Here is a 20,748-nt window from a genome sequence, read left to right on the forward strand (position 1 = left end):
AAAGTTAACTTTGTGTTTTCCCAAAATTGAATATCCAGTCCTTCTTAGATATGCATCGTCCAGTCGTAGGTGCGACCAATACCGCGATCTCCCAGCTTTTCAACATCCCCAAAATTATGCAATAGCTCGGCTTGTCTTTGGTGTTCAAAGTCCTCATCGTCATCATCTTCCCCTTCAACCCGAAAATAACCATCCATGGGATGGTTATGTGCCTCGACATTGCAGTATAGATACGCATCATAAAAATCCTCACATGGTACATCTTCGTGTAGAAGGAGGTCTCGTAGTTGTCTACGGGGATGGTGTAGCATTAGCTTGACCCTTGCATATTCCTCTCTCCACATTCTTGTCGTAGGATTGGATAGTTGCTGATCACTTGATCAAGGGCCTTCTGGCGCCTGGCCATTTGATCAGGCTTGCTGAACGTGTACTTGCGGAGGTACTCCAGCAGTGTCAGATTTTCAAGATGTTCGGGCCGCTTGAGATATTTTGTGTAAGCAGATTCTCCATGGGTTCCAGTGTCTTTATGCTGTCTGGCCTGGTGAATAAGAGGTTGACAATCGAGGCGTATGACTTCGCGGCTTCCGGATGACAGTGGTAGCTGTAGTATCATGTGATAGACTTTTTGGGTGCACTAATCTCGTTCTGAAATCAAGGAACCGAACATTCTCTCGATAATGGTGGTCATGGTTCTCTAAGTGTTGACCTTGATTCCGATGCTCTCAATAACCTCGCGACCAAGAGTCGGTTTTGCGTTCGTTTGCAGTTGCTGACTTTGTGAGGTACATTATCAATACCCTAGTGCCAATTGTTGAACGGATATCGGAATTCGCGAGTCACGACATGCTCAACACGCGATTAAACGCATTCAAATCCTCGTTATTCCTCGCTCGCAAGAAGGTCAAGGGAGAGTTATTGTTCTTTTTGAGCAACTGTGCGTCACTGGATATGGCGTGGCGAAATCCAAACTGGCATCTGTCATCTCGTAAACAATAGTGAGGAGTGCATGTATAATGTCGGACGTGGTTCACAATCGTGCCAAGATTTTGCAAAGTATTGGGTTGTTCTGTAAATGGCTTTCAGATCGGACTCGTTTGAACGGCGGACTTTATATCGGAACTAAATGGTGTTATAGTAGTAATTCACTTTCCCCAATGCTATCAATCTCTCACGTGTATCTTGGGAATTTATTGCACATAAATTGTCAGTATCTGGTGCCCCGTAGCACCAGAATAATGCGTGTAAATGCGTAGAGCCCTTCCCCACCCCCCACCATTCATATCGCAGCCAGTAGTCTGTTATGTGAATTTCGGTTTGAGGAGGGTGTGGATGAGCACGTTACAGCGAATGACGAACCACTGTGTAATAATGAGTGGATTCTCTTGTGTTTTCCTCCCTTGGGGAAGATGCTTCGTTAAATCATCCCACCAGGAATCAGCGGGCGATAATGTGATGTACAAGTGACAAGGGCCAAGGCATTTGATGTACGTTTTTAGTTCTTGATGGCAGCCGTCCCAGTATGGTCTGGTACCTGTCCCCAAATTTGCGAATCCAGTGACTGATCGAAGGACCTTGGAATCTGGCTCAGAGTCGATAAAGGCGCTGCGAATCTCTTCCACTGATAGTTGGCTCAACTCATTGTGGCGGCGGAGATAGGTCTCGGCTAGTCCAGTTGCTCGCTGCCTCATGATTAGATTAAAGACTGTAAAGATCCATACTTCATGTCGACAGAACCGTCCATATTTGTATTTGAGTAGGTGCGTAGCATAGGCATTGAACGTAACCTGGCGCTGTCTTGGTGTAGTAATTCTGTTTTACCCGATGGGTAGAGACTAGGAAATGCCCAGGACAGTAGAGGCTCTCCTTTGTTCAAGTCCGCTCATTGTATGCCGGCCATTTCTCCAAATGCATCTTGGTGAGTTCATCCTCTGAGATGGAAAAATCTGGAACCGCTGCGAATGTGGATGGCGCTGTAGACTGAGTTCCATTGTCTGGCCTAGATAGAATTGAGTCGAATGGCCGCTGTATCGGACTCGTCTGGACGGCAGATTTTAAATCAGATTTGAATGGCGTTATAGCTGCAATCCTCTTCCCCCAATATGCCACGAATCTGTCCCGTGGGTCTCGGGCATTTGCCGCATCCAAATCGTTTCAGGTATTTGGCATATGATGATTCCGCGTGCATCCCATATCAGATGTGGCAGACCGGTGGATAAGCGGTACAATGGTCAATTCAAGGAAGAAGTAAGTTGGTTGTCCAAGTTGGATGCAACGGGAAGTTACAACTTTGGAAGGTATTGTCCGTCCTTTCACGTGACGTTCTCTATCATCTGTTTAATACAAGGGCTTAAGAATACACTGGACCAGCTTCAAAGATCCCTTCTGGGGTCCTGTAACTTCGAGCTCTAAGTAAGTCTCCACGTCGACCATGGCCCGCTTACGCCAACAAGCTTCAGCCGCTGACTCACGCGAGCTTCTGCGAGCAGGTCCATGGTCGATAGACTCCCAACAGCAACAGCATAAGGCTAACACTGATAATGTCAAACAAGACTATGAGCATACTAGATACATCGCCGAATTCATCAACACGCTCAACAGCATCATCTATAGTAAGCAGTCCTGACCGTGGCCACAATAATGAAATGACACGGCCTATAGTGATATACGGCGTCCATGGCCTGCGCAAGCTGCGACAGAAGCCCAATGCAGATACAGATGCCCTGCGCTCCCTGCCGTACTGGGGGCCCATTCAATTTCTTCTTCTCTTTATCAGAAGGGGTTTGACCATAGTCGAAATGCTTCTTTTTTAACCGTGGTCGAAACTACTACTCCTTGAGGATATTCTAACATATTCACAGAGTTGTTTTAACCATGGCTAAACCCCTTCATTTTGACCCCACTACTCGAGGGTATTCTGATACATTCACAGGATTGTTCTGACTTATGGTCAAAATCCCTAATCTTGGCTGTGGTCGAAATCCAACTTTGATGATCACTATTTTTCAAGGATATTCCAACATATTTAACGCATGGTTAGTACATTGTCTGGTATGTCCATTCAATTTTGTATCATTTCATTTATCGTTCCTTTTCAAGACGAAGTTCTTCAAGCTCAGGAATTTAATAATCTAAAATTCTTAATATATTTTATCTGGTCATTCATTACATACGATTTGAAGTCAATGCTACTTCTATGGTCTGCTCAAGTATTGCCAACGCTCGCACCCTTCGTTAGGCGAAACCGCGGCACTACTATCAAGCGAAACATCAAGACTGCTGCCAAACGGAACTACGACACTGTTATCAAACGAGTCCCCTGCACTGCTAATAGGTAGCCTGAAGGCTGGGTCTCGAGGCCCGCGTTGGGGTTGGAAGCTCCAAGAACTATATCAGATTTATTAATATTGCCAGGGACATGCCTTGAAGCCATGTCCGAGTTCACGCAGGATACAATAAACAAAATAAACATGGCATGTAACAACTTGAACACAATATAGGATACATTTCATTTGACCATTCTAAATGCTACTACCCCAAATAGCAACCGGAACACCATACCAAGCTGTCAATCTATGATCATATCTAGCATTTGTCATAGAAATAGGAAATAACGCAAAAAGAAATATGTGTTAGCCAAAAGAAAACCGCATCTGCGTTGAACTCGGTCCAGCAAGCTACCACCGCATAATCTCAATTTCCCTCGCTTTTCATGATCCTTATTTGCAAATCAACTAGTGAGCTGACAGCCGCGAACCCATGCGGTCGAACATGAGATCACCTTTCAGAGTTGCGTCGAGACCTCCGACAGCTGAATCGACCATGCGAGATGACATGCTGTCGGGTGTGAGCTCCTCATCATCAAACGCCTTGGTGAGATCTGTGTTGATCCTAAGGTCCTTTGAGGTCTTATCTGGGGTCGCGGCCGGGGTCAACTCTTGCTGGGCCTTGTCGACTGCCATCGGGGCAGGGACGTAAGTTCTAGGCCGATAGACCAGGGGCGGACCCTGAGTGCGCGCATCGGTCCCGGCTTTCTCGATGGACTCGAAATAGCGGACCGTCTTGACCTTGAGCTCTAGTGTTGCGTCGCTGTCACATACAATCAAGGGATACTGGTGCAACTGGAGCGAAGAGATGGTCCACATGTGGTTCACACCACCCTCGAGGCCTTCCTTGAGCGCTAATGCTTTGTGAGCGCCGGTTGCCACGATCACAACCTCACGCGCCTCCATAATCGTGCGTATGCCAACCGTCAGGGCTCTTCGTGGAACTTGACTCATGTCGTTGTTGAAGAATCGAGAGTTTGCCAAGATGGTATCGAACGCCAGGGTCTTCACGCGAGTGCGGCTGTTTAAGGATGAGCCGGGCTCATTGAATGCGATGTGGCCATCAGATCCCACTCCGCCTAGGAAAAGCTCGATGCCACCATAGCGAGCAATGCGCGCCTCGAAAGAAGCACATTCGGCAGCTAGGTCCGGAGCATTTCCGTCGAGGATGTTGATGTTCTGCGGACCGATATCCACGTGGGAGAAGAAGTGCTTGTACATGAAGCTATGGTATGATTCGGGGTGGTCTCGGGGAAGCCCGACATACTCATCCTATTCTTGTAAGCGACATTCTGGTTTGTTTGATCACAAGGCATACCATATTGAAAGTCACGACATGCTTGAACGAGATGTCTCCAGCTTTATGACGACGGACCAGGGTCTTATAGATGGTTTCAGGGCTGCTGCCGGTTGGAAGGCCGAGCACAAACGGGTTGTTCTCTGTAGGCTTGAACGTCTTGATGCGGCCTGGATAGTAAGGTTAGGGACTTCTTTGAAAGGTGCTGAGGTAAGTGGGCTTACTGATGATATAATCAGCGATGTACTCTGAGGCCTGCAGAGAGGTTTCACGGATAATAACTCTCCTAGACCATTGTTAGTATGGGGTCAGCTCAACGGGCAGCTCGGGACATACATGGTGATAAGCTTTGAGACACTGCGTCACCGAGTATGGAAGCTGATATCAGATGGACTGCAATGAGCTCCGAGCAGCGAGTCGATCAATTGTTTAGTACAAATAGCAAAGACTGGAGGTCTGGTAAGTAAGTAAAGTTCCGGGTCTGGATGAGCTGCCGAAAAGAAACAGCGCGGGCGCATGAGGGAGGTTATAACGGATGGTATAACGAGGTGGGCAGCCGCTTTGTCACCGATGGTCCTGTTACAATCCCAGTGAATCCACGTTCTGGATCAGCCCTTCCAGGTGGAGCGTGACACTACCATGGGCTACTACTACTGGTCGTCCTGCTATGGATTCACCTGCCTCTTCAAGCTGCCCCTTCACTCCTTCACCTGTTAGGTTGTGAAGATAGTAGATAATGCAGACGCCATGATGACATCGTGTGGAGTCATGTTTTGAGGTTGCTGTATGGTCATACAATAATGCTCCTACTGAATGAAGCTGCACGGTCATTCGTGAAGGGGGTTGGAATGGACATGGTCGAGGAATGATGCCAGCGTCATTGGAATTCAAAGCCGGCCCCGGCACGCCTCAATTTGCTTCTTTGAATGGCCGTGTACTCCGGCTTGTGAAGAGCCTTGGCTGACAGCGAATTGAGAGTACTCGAAGCTTGAAGATAAGAGAGTGAAGTGGTGGCAGGCCAGTGAATAGCTTCATGTTACAGTTGCAGGTGGCATCTGGCCGCTATCAGTCGGCCCACACTAGACCCAAAGCAGAACCAGCACAGGAGGGCGGTTGCATTCGAATTTCGGCCAAACCTGAACTCCGGGGAAACTGGAACTGGCTGCAACTTGCCGTGCAACCCTCTGCCATCAGTGCTGCCGTGACGTGGTATTGGTATTCGCCTTCAGATGACCGGTGACTGCACGCATCGAGTGGGAAAACGGGTGATACAGGCTGTTATGTTGGTAACTGTATGGCGTGCTGTAAAATACGTACGTACCAAACTCCACTCTCTCCCGGCTGTCAAGGAGTGACCAGTTCCACTTGTACCGTCAGCTTCCCCGGAGGCACGTGACTGATATCCTCACCCCACACGTTCTCAGCTTCATCAAACGTGGATTCGAGACCACGAATGAGCGTCATACCTGCCCTCCAAAGCTCCAACCCCCTTGGATCGGAATTTAGCGCCACGTTCAACCTACTGCTTTAGGCTCGTTACCACGTTATTGTCTGCGAGACAGACGCCGTTGTTTGTGCTTTGCCTCCTATCCAATCTTCATGCAGTCCTTGTCGTTTCACAGTTGGAGCTGCTCACTCGCCCCGGCTAGCTTTTCGCGCGAGCTGCTACCGAGGTAGCGTCGGCCAACAGGGAGCTTAAGCCAACGGCCGGTGCTGTTGCTGGCTGTTATCAGCTGTCAGCATCAACATCGCTGTCACTTCTCATCCCGAGCTGTCATTCCCCCGACACAGAGTCTCGGCCCTGACTGAAGAGTGTGGGCCACGCTGAGCCTCCCCGCCGTATAGGCTTTGGCCCGGCATTCCTTACGGGTGTCCAGGGCCGGAATGGCCCCCAAGGAGGATGTGCTGCCGCCTGGCTGGGACAATAATCTTGACAGGTACGATCTGAATCTTGGCATCAGTTGCACCTGCCCAATTTGTGCATTTACTTTGTCAGCTATGTCGTCATCCTTGACCTTTTTTTTTGCTTTGTCCTTTCTAAACGACTTGTTGCAACTATCAGCACTTGTTGCTAACCGTGTGGCTACCATGTTCTGTCGACAGGCAGATGGGGCAACTCTTCATGATGGGCTTTGATGGAACGTCAGTTAGCCCCGAGATTCGGTCTCTCATTCAGGATTACCATCTAGGCTCAGTTTTGCTCACCGCGAAGAACTTGAAATGTAAACTCGCTATCAATTATCTTCTCGTCTCATAATTGACACTGCGATGGCTAACCCGGAATAGCTGCAGAGGAGGCGACCCGGCTAGTTTTGGAGTTGCAAACAATCGCCCGGAATGCTGGCCATCCTGTGCCATTACTCATAGCCCTGGACCAGGAGAACGGCGGGGTGAACAGTCTTTACGATGAGATCTATATCCGGCAGTTCCCAAGTGCAATGGGTATCACGGCAACAGGGTCAAAAGCTCTAGCCCATGATGTCGCATTCGCTACAGCTCAAGAGCTCAAAGCCGTTGGGGTCAACTTCATCCTTGGGCCTGTGCTTGACGTCTTGACGAATGTACGGAGTCAATTGATGGGCGTTCGTACTTGCGGCGATGATCCACAAGAAGTGTCGCAGTACGGAGTAGAGTTCATGAAAGGCTATCAGCAAGCTGGCTTGGCCACTTGCGGCAAGCACTTTCCTTCGTACGGGAATTTAGAGTTCCTAGGCTCTCAGACTGACGTACCCATCATCACGGAATCCTTGGAGCAGCTCAGTTTGACTGCACTTGTCCCATTTCGGAACGCTATCATCAATGGACTCGATGCCATGATGGTGGGCGGTGTTTCCATGTCGTCTGCCGGAGTCAACGTTATGCATGCCTGCCTGAGCGAACAGGTCGTTGGCGACTTGCTTAGAAAAGACATGAAGTTTGACGGTGTTGTTGTGTCGGAATGCCTGGAGATGGAAGCCCTCACACATAATATTGGCGTCGGCGGCGGGACCGTGATGGCCAATAACGCAGGTTGCGATCTAGTACTGTTGTGCAGGTCATTCCAGGTGCAACAGGAAGCAATCAACGGTTTGAAGCTTGGTGTAGAAAACAACATCATCAGCCAGGCTCGGATAGAACAATCGCTGCGCAGGGTCTTGGCCATGAAGGAGAGATGTACTTCGTGGGAGCAGGCCCTCAACCCTGGAGGCGTTCCTTCACTCACTCAGATGCAGCCATCACACACCAATCTCTCAACAAGAGCTTACAGCAACTCCATTTCAGTTGTGCGCGACAAGAACAACCTGCTGCCTCTTTCCAACATCCTCAGTCCCAATGAAGAACTTCTGCTACTGACACCACTGGTAAACCCTCTGCCAGCGTCTGCCGTATCTCGCTCAGTGACTGAGCAATTAGAGATGTCGCTAGCGGTAGAAAGAGATAGGCTGTCTGCGAGTGAAAGTGTCTTCAAGGAACTAGGAAGGTCACTGTCACGTCACCGAAACGGACGTGTCCTGCACACATCCTACACTTCCAGCGGAGTTCGCCCGATCCATGAAAGTCTTATTGACCGCGCGAGCGCCATCCTCGTCGTCACCGCTGATGCTGTCAGGAACATCTACCAGCAAGGTTTTACCAAACATGTATCTATGATCTGTAGGTCACAGTTTACCCCATCTGGCGAGCCGCTGGAAAAGCCTTTGATTGTGGTTGGCGCTAGTTCGCCATACGACTTCGCCATGGATGCAAGTGTCGGGACCTATCTTTGCACATATGACTTCACGGACACGGCCCTGGAAGCCTTGGTCAAAGTCCTGTACGGAGAGTTAACGCCCAAAGGATCGCTGCCGGGCTCCTTCAACCGCAGCCACAAGCTCCACCAAGCAAGGCAACACTGGCTTGTGGAAAACTGGAACGAGGAAAGAGACTCTGACGCCCTGGAAACCCTCCTCACTACTGCGAGAGAAGATAGCCGGGGCCAACGCTCGGAACTACTGGGCGTAACGCCCAACAGCTTCATTCTACGCAGAGAAGACATCGATGAGGCTCACTTTGTCGTCCGAAACAGTACCACCCGAGCCCTATACGGCTTCTGCTCGACCTATTTCTTCCGAACCACAGGCACAGGGGTGATCGGGTCACTGATCGTCGACCCCTCAAGACGTAAGCTCTCCATCGGGAATTCCCTCCACAACCGCGCTATCCGGACCCTCCTTCAGCGCAAGGGGCTAAAGCGCTTCCAACTCGGTTCTCGCCTCCCAGGAATCTACCTGGGCATCCCGGCCGCCAACCCCGTCGAGCGCAAGCAACTACGCCAATGGTTCGCCAACCTAGGCTGGAACACAGCCCTCTTCCGCCCCGTATGCAGCGTCGTCCTCCGCAACTTGCAATCCTGGACGCAGCCCGACGGCCTAGTCCACAGCCTGCAAAGCGCAGACGCGACGTACGATCTCGTTCACGGTTGGGACTATGCTGACTCGATCATCGATCATGTCAGGACTAATTCCCGGCAGGGCGTAGTCGACATCTATAAACTTGCCCTAGGTGGAGCGCCGCACTGTGGGATCATCCGGGCGAGACGGCCGCACGATGGGGCCATCCTCGGCAGTGTGGTCATTTACAATGAGCGCGCGAATCTGGCGGAGCACATGCCGGCAATGAAAGCCACGCATGCTTCGACGGGGGGCGTATCCTCGCCTGTGATTTCGCCCTCGGTCGGAGAATATGCGACGCTTTTGCAGGGGTTGATTTTGCTAGCGATTAAGCAGATTCGACGGCAGGGCGCTGAGGCCGTTGTTATCGATTGCGTATGTTTCCTTTTTTCCTTCTCTCTCTTTCCTATTTCTGCATGAAATCCTTGTACCCCGTGCTGATAACGCTCGTACCTGCAGGTGGATGCGGATAGTAATTTTGACTGGTTGACAGAGCTAGGATTTAGCACGCTGCATAGCTTTGAAGAGGTCAATTGTGACGCGGCGACGTGGACGATGGTGCCCGGGCCTTAATCTGGAACTTGAAATGGGGCGAGAACCTAACAGACGCGACATATGATCTTCTTGTATACCCCCATTTTGATCAGTTTGTTATATATCATTCTTTATACCATTGTAGTGTACGAAAAGCCGTTTGGGGCAATGCATATACAAGGATAGCCAGCGAGGTATGTTCTTGTGTGCGTACATACAAAATAGGTCGTCGTTGGACTCGTCTTTTTACACATGGTCAGTCCATAGATAAAACGGTAACAGCGTATCCGGGGTAGGAAGATCTTCTAGGCTGACTCAAGGCTGACTTGAGTATGAGGGGAACTAACCAGTTACGTAGAGTCCTACCTACAGAGCGACAATCCTGGATATTTGTGAAACGAGATCATTAAAAGATATGCTGATCAGTCGTCATGTCCTCCGTACGAGATCAGCAGCCAATTATTATGCAGCAAGGCTTCATGACTCGACGATGGTCCATGACTCCATCGGACCCGACGGAGACGCCGGCTGGAGTATTCTTATCCTCTATCCACCAAGATTGAGGGCAGAACGAGGACGATCGTAGCGCAGGTTACGGATGATCTGCATTGATCGAGTGCAGGTCAGGAACGCGATTCAGACGAATCGTAGCGACGAGACTAAGCAGTATGAAGTCTTTTTTGAAGCCTGTGCGCTTTGTGGCGCCGCGCAGGATTGGTGGCAGTTTCTTAGCTGAGACGTCAAGGCGAGCATCCGATGCCCTTGAGAGGCTAGGGAGTTCGAACGTTTCCAGTTCCCGCACGACGAATGAGTTGGGTTGTCCTGGAGGGCTGCCGTGAGCCTAGAGAGATTGCGAACGAAGAGGAAGATGTCAGGGAGAGAATCCGATAGGGTGCCGTCCCTGGTCCCTCACAGCTGTGAGACGGATGCGTTTTCAGCTTCGCGCGAGGTTGGGTTCCTGACATGATTGGTTTGTCCAGACCTCTGAGCGCGTCTGTCCAGTGCCGATGCTTTGAGCTCCTCTCTTCGGCCGTTTGCAGAACAGGGATCAGGATAAGGATGAGGATGGGGATGGGATGATGTGCGTGTGGGTCATCCTCACAGTTTCCTGACAGCAAATGAAATCGTTTTTTGTCTTTTTCTCAATTTTGGCTTCTTATGGCGGCAGCAATTAATTCTTGTTCGCTGATTATGGAGATGAAGAATGGAGATGCTGGAATGCAGCAAATCCTTGGCTGGGGCCTGAGTGGCCTTGGCGTTCCGAACGACCTCATCCTGTGCTTATCTGCAGGATTCACGGCCTGCAAGCCTGCGACCTTTGATGATCGGAGAGCCCCGTTGAGCAGTGATGGACGCTTCCATTGTTTTCTAGCATGCTTCTCTTGATCTCTTCGACACGTCAGATCAGATCCTCGAGTCTTGTCTCGACCTGTTGATATCGAGAAACCGACCGTGGCCGACTGCCACCATTGTGACCGTACAAGATGCTCTTTTGGGCTTTTGGAATTTGAGAAAGACGGTCAGAGCTCAGAGGTTCCACAATGAAGCCAGTGATTCCATCAGAGCGAGAATGACGATAAAAGCGATAAAATAACGCCGCCTGTTAATGCGTGGCGGGGAATCACATGCAAACGAGGTAGAGACGTTGAAGGATCCAGGATGCGATTCTAGAAAGATTCTGGAAGACACGAGGCATTCAACCTGCATCGACGCATTGAAGCGTAGTATTGGGCGCGTTTTTGCTTCTGCATGCCTGCCTCTTTGAATAAGAGAGGAAGATTAATCACGACATGCAGCAACTGCTTGGACTAGCGACGGTTAAGCCGGCCCAATCACTGCCTGGCGCCTTCTCGCTGGGCAACAACGTTGTGCGACTGCGAGTGTCCCCGTGGCAAATCTTAAATCACTCAGGCTGAACACATGAGCTCTGAGGATAAATAGTAGTCGCAAATTAGTGGCGACTGCTGAGTGCGCGATAGTGGGCCATCATTGGGAATGGGAAGTGGTGTGGTGGTGAGGTCTGGGTGAACTTGGTCGAGACGGCCTGGAACTGGAACTGGAAGCCTGGGGCAGCACATCCACATCCACATCGGAGGCCAGCGCACCTCAGGGACTTTCAGGGCAAAGGATCGCAATGCATGTCAGCCAGACCCCGCCGATCAATCTCTATTTGCGCCAATCGATGCGGTCAGCTGGTGACAATGAGATGCAGACACCAGAACTTTGCTGGGCGTGTGCTGCTTTCAGGAAGGAGGTCCGCCGTCTTCCGATCCATGGGTACGAGACCTGTGCCATTCAGGGCTCCTCCATTATCGTTCACGTCTGGAGTAAGAAGGCTGAATAAGTCGAAGTCAATACGTTGTATGCCCCAATTGTGCGCGTTTAACCTCGCATAGCCGAGTATTATTGGACTCGGACATTGACAATCTTATTATCATGCATGCGCCCCTGCTAGCTGATAGCATCAGAGTGTTATCATATATGCAGAGAGCAGTATATACAGACTTCCCCAGTCCTGCGGTGGAGCGACTTAATAAACTTAGTCGGTGGAAACCTGCCTAATCCGGAAGGTCCGTAACTTTCAGGTGCTCGCTTACAGAGTACAAAGTACAGCCTGGCGACTCGGAGGGTATCTGTAGATACACGTTTGAACTGACCATAATAGCTACTATTGTATAAAGGGTACTATTGTGGTGAACAGAGATGCAAAGAATGATCGAGGTTGAGGTACAAACAGCAGGCCGTGTCCGTCTCCGGCTCGTGTAGTTCGCTCGCTGGGAGAGTCTGGGGCCGTCCACTACGGAAAGCCACTAAGCCCGATCCAGCGGTCCCTCTCCACTGCTCAGTCAACTAAACCGCCCACTCACTGGCACTGGGCCACTGCAGGCTTGCGCTCTCTCCAGTTCCACTTCCTCACTGCTCTCCACCGTCCAAGTCCCAAGTTCCTAACTCCCAATCCCGCGCCTCATCATCTTCTCGTCTGCCTGGTCTAGCTCCCAGAGTAGATTCGCCGGCTCCGTCTGCTTTCCTGTTATCTCTGCCTTTATCGTCCTAGTGCTAGCCTCTCTCCGGATCGTTCTCCTTCCTGGGGTCTTGCGCTTCTTAGTCTTTTGACTTTGCCGCTAGCTGCGATCCCCACTAACGTGCTCTCTCTTCCTGACTGCTTCTGACTTCGGGGGCGGCCGATCCACTCGGCGCCATTCAAGACTCAAGTCCTGGACGACATCGTCTTCCTTTTCCCTCTGCCAACGATTTTGTATACTTTACTTACTTCCTCCAAGTTTTCTCCCTTCTTCTTCTCATCCCCCTTGAGCTGCTGCTGCCGCCGCCGACGCCAATATTATGAGTAAAGGTCTCCATCTCTAGCCATTCTGTCGCCTGTCCGGCAGCCTTCTTCTCTTACAAAAGGATTCTTTCCCCGGGGTTGTCGCTCCTCTCTCACTCTTTACCATATTCGCGTCCGGTTCAGAACTTGCGCATCCATAAAGTCGGTCGTTACTGCCGCTCTCCAGCTTAGCCTTAGCCATGGACGGCTTTGAGGCCATGCCACTGCCCTACCTGGCTTCCCCGCTATCCTTAAATATTCAAGGCACGGATTATCTCAATGCCTTGTCTGGAATAGACATCCCCGATCAGCGTTCCAACTTCGACTCCGAGACATTCGTTAGGTGCGTGACTTTCCTGGTCTCAACTGCTATTTCCACTAATAAGCTTTAGCGATGAACTGGCCTTCGCCCATCACCCATTGCCGCAGGAATCGCTCAAGCGGTTCTCAGGTTTCGAAGATCCGTTCACGGATATGATGACACCTTTCGAATCCGCCCCTCCAGCCGAACAGCCTGCCGACTCATCCATCGATCACAATAACAAGCTACTGAGCTTCTCAATACCCGCATATCCCTGGACACTACTCGACTATTCTTTCCGGCGTACCTCGATCTCTGTCTCGGCCCAGCTGCATGGCATGTTTTTTCTTGCCGAGTCGCCTTGGACGACATCCCCTGCAGAAAATGCGCCGCCTCAGCAAGGAGCGGAATTGACCTGCTACCGGCGGAATTTATTTCAGATCACAGGCTCCGTAACCCTTCCTCGCGGACTGCGCTATATCATGACGGAAACTGGTGATCGGATACCGATTGTTGCGCAGGAACTGACCGTGTCAGCCACTGAATCGGTGGAAGGGAACCCGGTTAAAATCATTTCCGTGCCCTGGAAAACCCCCGCTGCGAACGGAAATACAAACAGTGAGAACACAGAAAATAGTACCCAGGGCACCACTCCAAAGGCCGAGAAGGAACCTCCAGCTTTCACGCTGGATATGATGGCTGGACAGGATCTCGATGCGGATTACGCCACTTTTCCCATAGCTTGGAAGCGTCTTCAGTTTCGCGTCGCGACCGCAAATAATGGGCGCAGAAAGGAACTTCAACAACACTTTGTGGTTAAACTCAGGGTCATGGCAACTTTGTCCACAGGTCTCAAAACCTCCATTTGCGAGGTCCACTCTGGGCCGGTTATTGTCCGTGGCCGCAGTCCCCGCAATTTCCAGTCTAGGAAGGATCTACCCCTGAGTGGTAGTGCTGCTGCTTCCAGGAAGAATGCACAGGCCGCTGCAAGTAATAGCCTTAATCGAAGCTCGCCGAGCGAATCCGGACCGCATGCTACTACCAGTCTAGGTAGAAAGACTGGTATAAAGAGCAGCTCCCCGGAAACATCAGCATCGCAACCGAACGTGGTTCCTCAACAAGCTTCCCCGGACTGGACGCAGATCGCAGCCCCGGCCAATGCAACAGTCCCTTCCACGACGCTTCCTCACTCGTCACTTTACTCGCAGCCTAGTCCAGAGTTCTCACGGCCAATAGAGAACCATAGACGCATAAGCACCGTCGCAGCTCCCATCAATCTGTCTCTCGTGGATGACGATGCCTCCGACCTGACACACCTCCACCAATCCCAACCTCCGCCAATATCAAGCGATCTCGCTTCTAGACATTCAGGTCTTGATTCGTCTGGGCGACCAGCTAAAAGGCACAAGGTTTCTCATTCTGCACCTCAAACGCAATCAAGGAGCACTTCCGCTACAGCTCCCTTGGTTGGCGCCTCGAATTTCCAGCAGCATTTTGCTTCCACCCTGCCGTTTCCGAGCGAAAGTGCTGATATGTTATATGAATACTTCCCCCTGGGCTTAGAGGATTGGCAACCGCCCGTTGATGCTGTGTACCGCCCACACGTGGTACATCACACCAATATGCCCCAAATGAAATACGTTACCGCGCGAGGTCAAAGCAAACGGTACTTCGCTGCGGAGGACGTATTCTAAGACGACAGAAAGGTCAATTACGATAACCCCGCTGTGCTTCTTGTTTATATTAAGTACAGTAGTATCGGCGTGCTACATTCTTCAGCTGTGCTTATATATTCTGCCATGCCGAACTTTTGCTATTGCTCTCGAACGTCCATCTGGATGGGCATGTTTTCAGGAGTTTTCTCATACTATGATATATGCTCTTTTTTTTTATGTTTTGCAGGACATGTACGGTTATGGGCATGACTATTGGGTGGTTGGGTAATGGCGCGACGGAGTCTACTGGATTACCCCTTTGGTCTCCTTTTTGTCTTGATTTCTCCATTCTTATTGTTCTTGCTCGAATTCCTTGCTCTGCGTTATGGTCACGGAGGGCCCTCTTCCTGTTTTCATCTCGTGCATATATTTATTTTGTCTGGAGATTATACTTCTCCTCTCTTGGGCAAGGGAACTCCAAAAAAACAAATCTTGATGATCTTCCAGGAGTAACAAGATTCGGCTGGCCGTTTAGGGCATATGGCATCTTCTTGTGCATGCGAAAAGATAACTTCCGTTTTGGCTTCCTTATTATCCTAAATGTTCTTGTATTTCCCGTCCCATCTTATTATAATTACCCCGCATATGCTGGTTGTTTTCTGCCGGGCTGGGTTGGTAAATGGGTGGTTGCATTGGAATGGACATGAGGGTAGATGGCAGGCAGGCAGCTAAATCGACCAAAAGGAACGAGAGTGCAAGAGCATTTTCGAGACGTTTAATATACTAATCAACATGACTAGTCCAGGAGCATTGGTTAGTAATGCGTGCACTCCTGTAGCTGCTAGACGGGGCTATGCTGTGTGATAATCTGGATTTTAATGAACTAATCAACAGATAGATGGGACCCATTTTGCCCAGCTACTAGCATCAGATAACAAAGTTCGAGATCCTAAGCTAAGTACTATAAGCAGTAGAATGCTCCGTGCGTGCGGCTGCAAATTGGTCCTCTGAAGTCCTTAAAAATTGATTCGAGATAAGAACATTTTTAAGCGCTCTGTATCCGCATCCGGCTAAACGATCAAAGATACCCAAGCCCATCACCCCCAACAACCTCAAGATCCGCCTTGATCTCCCATTCCTTGGCGCCGACTCTCCCCGCAATCTCAACCTTTCGCTGCTTGCTCATGTCCAGGTATTGGAAGAGCAGATTGCCGTCGAGCATACCTCTCCCCGCGCTGGCGTCGCTCTCGACAGCGCGGTAGGCGCGCGGGTTGAGGCCGCATGGGTGCTCAAGGGTGTTTGTTAGCTGGGATTGGAGGGCCGAAAGGCGCCGGTAGGATTCCTCGGGGACGCAGGTGACTAGGCCAATGGAGCCATTTTGCGAGGTTATGAGGGCCTGGTGGATGGGGGCAACGTTGTCAATGTCCATTTCGTTTGTGTCGGACATGACGAGTTCAGAGGAGACGAGGGTGCGTGGGAGGAGGGTTACGGTTGAGGCAAAGTTGCCGGTGTGGAATTTACTGCGGTTGAGCAGTTTGTCGCCGTTGGATGAGTTTGGGTCTGTGGATGGTCAGAGGTTGGAGGCCCTTTGCTTCGGATGTCAGCTCACCTTCGGGGTCGTATTGGAGTACGTAGAGGTTGCAATCGCTATCAGCAACGACGATGAGTAGCTTGTTACCGTCGGGCAGGAAATCTGCTGCTTGGACTTCGAGATAGTCCAGGTCTTTTGCAAAGAGACTCATTTTATAGGGCTCTTCCTATAGGCGCAGACCTGTTAAGAGGGATTCGTTTGTTTGAAACAAGATAAACATACCGAATAGCCAGCAAACCAGAGGCCCTTCACTGCATCTCCGAGGATACACATTCCGGTCCCCTTGAGTTCTTTAATCACACTGACATAGCACTGCATGTCCATGAATGCGACAGGCAAAAGACTTCCATCTTCCTTTAGACCTCTAACAATACTCTTCTGTCCTTGCGCAGCAATCAAAAAGCCTTGGCCACCGATTTCGGACAGCGCAGTCACGGCTCCCTTGACAGGCTCTTTTCCAATGAGCTTCAACCTATGGGTCGTATCCGGTTGGTCTGGGTCCGGAACCACCTTGATGACTTCAAAGACATATATGCAACCTCGAGAGGGTATGTCCTCTCCACGCGCCAGCGAGGTACCCACCACAATCATATCCTTGCGTTCATGTGTGATCTCAGAGACTTCCAAGCTCATGGTCTTTATAGCCATTATATGTTCGGCAAGCTCTAGGGAGTAGCTTCACTCTATCAGTTCAGTAGTTCTGAATAGCACATTGCAGTCTGACCACATACCTATCAATAATTGACCACGTTGCCGGGTTGACGACCTTGAGCGAACTTTGGTGCACTTCCGGAAGGAAAGAAATATCTATTGTCGATTAGCTTGCCTCCAGAAGCGGGGGGAAAGTTACGGACCTTCACTACGCCATTCGGGGTGCAGTTCATCATCATCTGGTAACTTGAACGCTGATCTATGGCAGGTACCCAGGACATACGTGTCAGATGCGATTGAGTAGGTTAGCTGATCAACCTGCTCCCCTATTGGCACTTTCCTGAATGCCCATGGGTGGCCAAGCTGTGTCCCATCTGGGATCTTGGCTAGATGAACGATGCCCTAGATTCCGAATCTTAGTATAAAGCACTACAATTCTTGGAAGATCAACAACGCACTTCTGAATCGAGATAAGCAAAGCCTTTGTCAGGGGAATCAAAGCAGCCTAACCCTTTGGTATAGCCTCCTCGCAGGCGAATGAAATGGGGCGATGTAGTTGAGGTTCGAAAAATGAAGCCAGCAGAAGGCCCAGGCATGAAAATTCCGCTATGGCCAGAGACGTTTGATAGGAGTCGAAGCGAGCCTCGTTCTTGGTTTCCCTGTGTAGTGGAAATCCTTGGTAAAACGTGGTTTGCCTCTTTGATGAATCTCAAACCAGTTAGGTCTTCGGAAGTAGTTCCGGTCAAAAACGGTCTGTACACCACTAAATCATCATCTTCCGTTCGTAGCTGTATGGGACGATGTTAGTATGTTTCCATAAGAGTCGAAAATATCTCATACAATCAAGTATGGCAGGCTGCTATGCGAGTCACCAAGATCTGCAACAGCCATCTGAATCAGATTTTCGCGTGTAGTAGATCGCTTCGGGGGCTCGCTTGATAAAATAGGTGGTAAACACCCAACTCCTTCGATGGTTGACACTAGTTTTGCGTCAGGGAGCCGGTGAATCTGATTCAGTTCATCAGTACTAGCAAACACACAAAGATGAGACTCGGGCGCACTTACACATAGTTGGTGCTCCTGGTTCAACAGAAACAAGAATATGCTTTCCGAAGGCAAGCTGAAGAAAGCAGAATTATCAGTGTACAGACAAGCGGACAGCCACTTGTGATTTGGGGCGTCTGCAACCACAGTTATTTCATCCAAATCTCCGCTATCGTCAGCTTGGAGCAGTAGCAACGTAGAATCATCACGTATAATCGCAACATAAGGGTCCGAAATGGCAGCACTAATAGCCACTCGTTCGTCGCTATTGTCTTCGTCCCATATGGGGTAAATCTGCGCCAGTCCCAGATCTTACATGATCAGCGAGTGCTCGAGAAAAATAGTGACTGGGATACTCACCGGCGTCATAACTTCGAACTTCGTTCCGCAATACCTGGACCACTCGATTTTTGCTCGATAAAGTCCCAATCTCCAACGTCAAATCATGGTTTTGGTTGAATTCAGGTGCCGTGAACGGTTTCAATTCATCTCCAAGAACAAATACTTCAGACTCCTCTTTATCAGAACTTTCCTTCTTGGACAGTATGACATAGTCATGAATTTTTCGCTCATTGCTATCCGACAAAGGTTTTTGAGCCAAAGATACCGTCCAGAGTGAATCTGCTGATTCTGTCGGCATTGAAGTTACGACATAAGGATCAATCTCCCGCTTCATAACCACCAGCGCGCCAGCTTCATCCGAACCTTGAGTTGCCACTAGCTCAAGCTCAGAGGGCCCGGCCGCCGCAGCACCCTCACTGATCGGAAAGGCATGGTTCTTTCCGAGCACAACATCTTTGATGGGCCCCAGACTGAACAGCTTGTCGTGAATCCTCAAGTCACCCGACCCAACAGCGGGCGAGTTTACCGGTAATGTTTTCCCCATTGTATCAGGCACCGAAGAGTATAGGTCATCTTCATAAGTATCGTCTTCACTCTGCTCGTCATCCGACGAATCCCTCAAACTGCTCTGTTTAGACTTCTTCGTTGCCGCTGACATTGTAGACCAGGCCAACAGCACAGAGTCCGCATCCTCGCTACCGAAGAAAATTTTCCCATCACCCAGGAAAGCCGAAGAAGAGGCGGTTGATGCCAAGAACTTTTCTGTTTTGGCGGGCAAGAGGCGGACCGATATCCCCGAGACTGATCTTCCATCGAGTCTAAAGCTGACTAGAGCCATCTCCCCTGTGGAAAGTGCCAAAAGAAGATCTCCGTTGTCCTCAGATAAACGCTCCACAACACAGTTCTCGAGCCGAAGGGCCAAGTCCGATTGGTCTGTCATGGAAAACGAAGAAGCTTGTCTAGAAAACTCGTTGACTCCAACTGCATTGGTTTTCCCAGCCTGATCGACATGCACGAGTTCGTTGGGGCCAACAAGTAGCGATCCACCTACAGGAGGTGGAAGACCTACCACTTTAAACAAGTCGCTAGGCAATCTATTAACGGAAAGCAAGGTTGTAGAAGCACGTTGTTCTAAATCGAGCGTAAATACCGTATAGAAGACAACATCTTTCCGTTCGTGAAGAAGGGCATTTGAAGTTGCAACTTGTGAGTACAATATGCCAAAAGTCGGCTCCCTATATTCGTGGAGGAAAGCCAGGCTTATGGGGTGAAGGATAGAAGGGTCCAATGCCGTCAGGGGCAAGACAAAGGAAGACGCATATGGGGTCTGATGCCTCTGTCCAACATTCTCAGTCTGAAGGGCTTCGTTAAGCCTGTTCTCACTGTCCGAATCAGACCCATAGTCGTCCATCACCAAATCGTCCCCAGCCTGATGAAAAGGTATGATGGCCAGATTCCGAGCACCGAATTGAAAAACCGCACATCGACTACTCGGATCTGCGCTCAATATGCTTCCGCAATTGCTCAAACCAGACATCCAGGGACTACGAGTCATATCATCGCGCTCGTAGTAGTGAATAGAGATGGTAGAGATACCGTGGCGCTCCGGATCCCATTCCATCAAGGTCAATTTTGCATCTCGTGAGGCAACAAGGACTGCATCTCCGCCGCTCTTTGTATTCAAAATCCTAACCCGACAGAGATCGGTTATTGTTCCGGGCAACTGATACTCTCTCTCCAGGACTAGCTTATGCGTTTCCTGATCCCGTTGGGCTGGCCTGTCGGTCGAGCTCCCCAAGTCCGAAGGCGCAGTGTGCAGAGAGAATATCTGAAGAAGCGACGTTCTGGCGACGATCAAATTGTTGGCAGAGGCGGAGAGAAAGGATACCGCCAACGCCTGAGTGACTCCTGTCGGAGGTAGCAGCTCCGTATAGCACTGCATCTCGGCGGGAAGAAGCGAGGGATGTCCGCGTACTATAGACCGATCTCCCAAAAAGTTCGCGTGTCACTCAATTCACCTTTTATGCGTGGCCGAAGACATCGCCGAACTGGCGTACATAGGCCTGGAACGTATAAAGGTCAGAAAACCAAGTATCGGGTTAGTCGATATGCATTTAAGGGCCGTCGGTGTCGCCCCTGGAGACCTTTGGATCGCTCCTGCAATAGTGAGCATCCAGTCCTCGTTATCCTTTTCCTCCGCACGACGGGAGCTCCACGTTGGCACGTGATTTCTTTATGTATTTGCTTGACCTCGGATGACGTAACTCTCATACTCT

At 50.2% G+C, this 20,748-nt stretch overlaps 5 protein-coding genes across 5 annotated transcripts; 3 read left to right on the top strand and 2 right to left on the bottom strand.

Moving 5' to 3' along the window:
* Positions 1 to 3,600: 3,600 nt before the first annotated feature.
* On the bottom strand, positions 3,601 to 5,078 carry BDV17DRAFT_115271 (putative glucosamine-6-phosphate deaminase). Its single transcript, XM_073753921.1, has 4 exons — positions 4,957 to 5,078; positions 4,845 to 4,906; positions 4,642 to 4,790; positions 3,601 to 4,595 (listed from the first exon to the last, which is right to left on the bottom strand). Coding segments are annotated over exons 1-4 (1,077 nt in total). The 5' UTR covers positions 4,959 to 5,078; the 3' UTR covers positions 3,601 to 3,731.
* Positions 5,079 to 6,182: 1,104 nt separating this feature from the next.
* Positions 6,183 to 9,790, top strand: BDV17DRAFT_115328 (putative beta-N-acetylglucosaminidase). Its single transcript, XM_073753922.1, has 4 exons — positions 6,183 to 6,557; positions 6,724 to 6,842; positions 6,907 to 9,404; positions 9,489 to 9,790. The coding sequence occupies exons 1-4, from the start codon at positions 6,505 to 6,507 to the stop codon at positions 9,600 to 9,602; spliced, it is 2,784 nt and encodes a 927-aa protein (XP_073614759.1). The 5' UTR covers positions 6,183 to 6,504; the 3' UTR covers positions 9,603 to 9,790.
* Positions 9,791 to 13,088: 3,298 nt separating this feature from the next.
* Positions 13,089 to 14,883, top strand: BDV17DRAFT_282366 (NDT80/PhoG-like DNA-binding family protein; the record flags this gene model as incomplete). The annotated part of the gene is made up of 2 exons (XM_073760186.1): positions 13,089 to 13,231; positions 13,281 to 14,883. 2 exons carry the CDS (start codon positions 13,089 to 13,091, stop codon positions 14,881 to 14,883), a joined length of 1,746 nt encoding a protein of 581 aa, XP_073614760.1.
* Positions 14,884 to 14,974: 91 nt separating this feature from the next.
* BDV17DRAFT_115496 (uncharacterized protein) lies at positions 14,975 to 15,733 on the top strand. Its single transcript, XM_073753925.1, has one exon. The coding sequence runs from the start codon at positions 15,066 to 15,068 to the stop codon at positions 15,549 to 15,551; it is 486 nt and encodes a 161-aa protein (XP_073614761.1). The 5' UTR covers positions 14,975 to 15,065; the 3' UTR covers positions 15,552 to 15,733.
* Positions 15,725 to 20,643, bottom strand: BDV17DRAFT_265514 (cleavage/polyadenylation factor CFT1). Its single transcript, XM_073758172.1, has 9 exons — positions 18,491 to 20,643; positions 18,152 to 18,441; positions 17,927 to 18,094; positions 17,545 to 17,874; positions 17,290 to 17,488; positions 17,167 to 17,242; positions 16,658 to 17,111; positions 16,454 to 16,601; positions 15,725 to 16,404 (listed from the first exon to the last, which is right to left on the bottom strand). Exons 1-9 carry the CDS (start codon positions 20,412 to 20,414, stop codon positions 15,923 to 15,925), a joined length of 4,071 nt encoding a protein of 1,356 aa, XP_073614762.1. The 5' UTR covers positions 20,415 to 20,643; the 3' UTR covers positions 15,725 to 15,922.
* Positions 20,644 to 20,748: the final 105 nt, after the last annotated feature.

The sequence above is a fragment of the Aspergillus undulatus genome, assembly GCF_047715775.1.
Source record: "Aspergillus undulatus strain CBS 261.88 unplaced genomic scaffold BDV17scaffold_30, whole genome shotgun sequence".
Taxonomy (NCBI): domain Eukaryota; kingdom Fungi; phylum Ascomycota; class Eurotiomycetes; order Eurotiales; family Aspergillaceae; genus Aspergillus; species Aspergillus undulatus.

Coding starts and splice junctions, on each gene's coding strand:
- BDV17DRAFT_115271 (XM_073753921.1), bottom strand. Junction 4,791..4,844: donor CATCGCTGATTATATCATCA/GTAAGCCCACTT, acceptor CTTACTATCCAG/GCCGCATCAAGACGTTCAAG. Junction 4,596..4,641: donor ATGTCGTGACTTTCAATATG/GTATGCCTTGTG, acceptor TTACAAGAATAG/GATGAGTATGTCGGGCTTCC.
- BDV17DRAFT_115328 (XM_073753922.1), top strand. CDS start 6,505: ATGGCCCCCAAGGAGGATGTGCTGCCGCCTGGCTGGGACAATAATCTT. Junction 6,558..6,723: donor TGGGACAATAATCTTGACAG/GTACGATCTGAA, acceptor TTCTGTCGACAG/GCAGATGGGGCAACTCTTCA. Junction 6,843..6,906: donor CACCGCGAAGAACTTGAAAT/GTAAACTCGCTA, acceptor AACCCGGAATAG/CTGCAGAGGAGGCGACCCGG.
- BDV17DRAFT_115496 (XM_073753925.1), top strand. CDS start 15,066: ATGCTCTTTTTTTTTATGTTTTGCAGGACATGTACGGTTATGGGCATG.
- BDV17DRAFT_265514 (XM_073758172.1), bottom strand. CDS start 20,414: ATGCAGTGCTATACGGAGCTGCTACCTCCGACAGGAGTCACTCAGGCG. Junction 18,442..18,490: donor AGTTCGAAGTTATGACGCCG/GTGAGTATCCCA, acceptor TGATCATGTAAG/ATCTGGGACTGGCGCAGATT. Junction 17,243..17,289: donor CCCCGAATGGCGTAGTGAAG/GTCCGTAACTTT, acceptor AATCGACAATAG/ATATTTCTTTCCTTCCGGAA.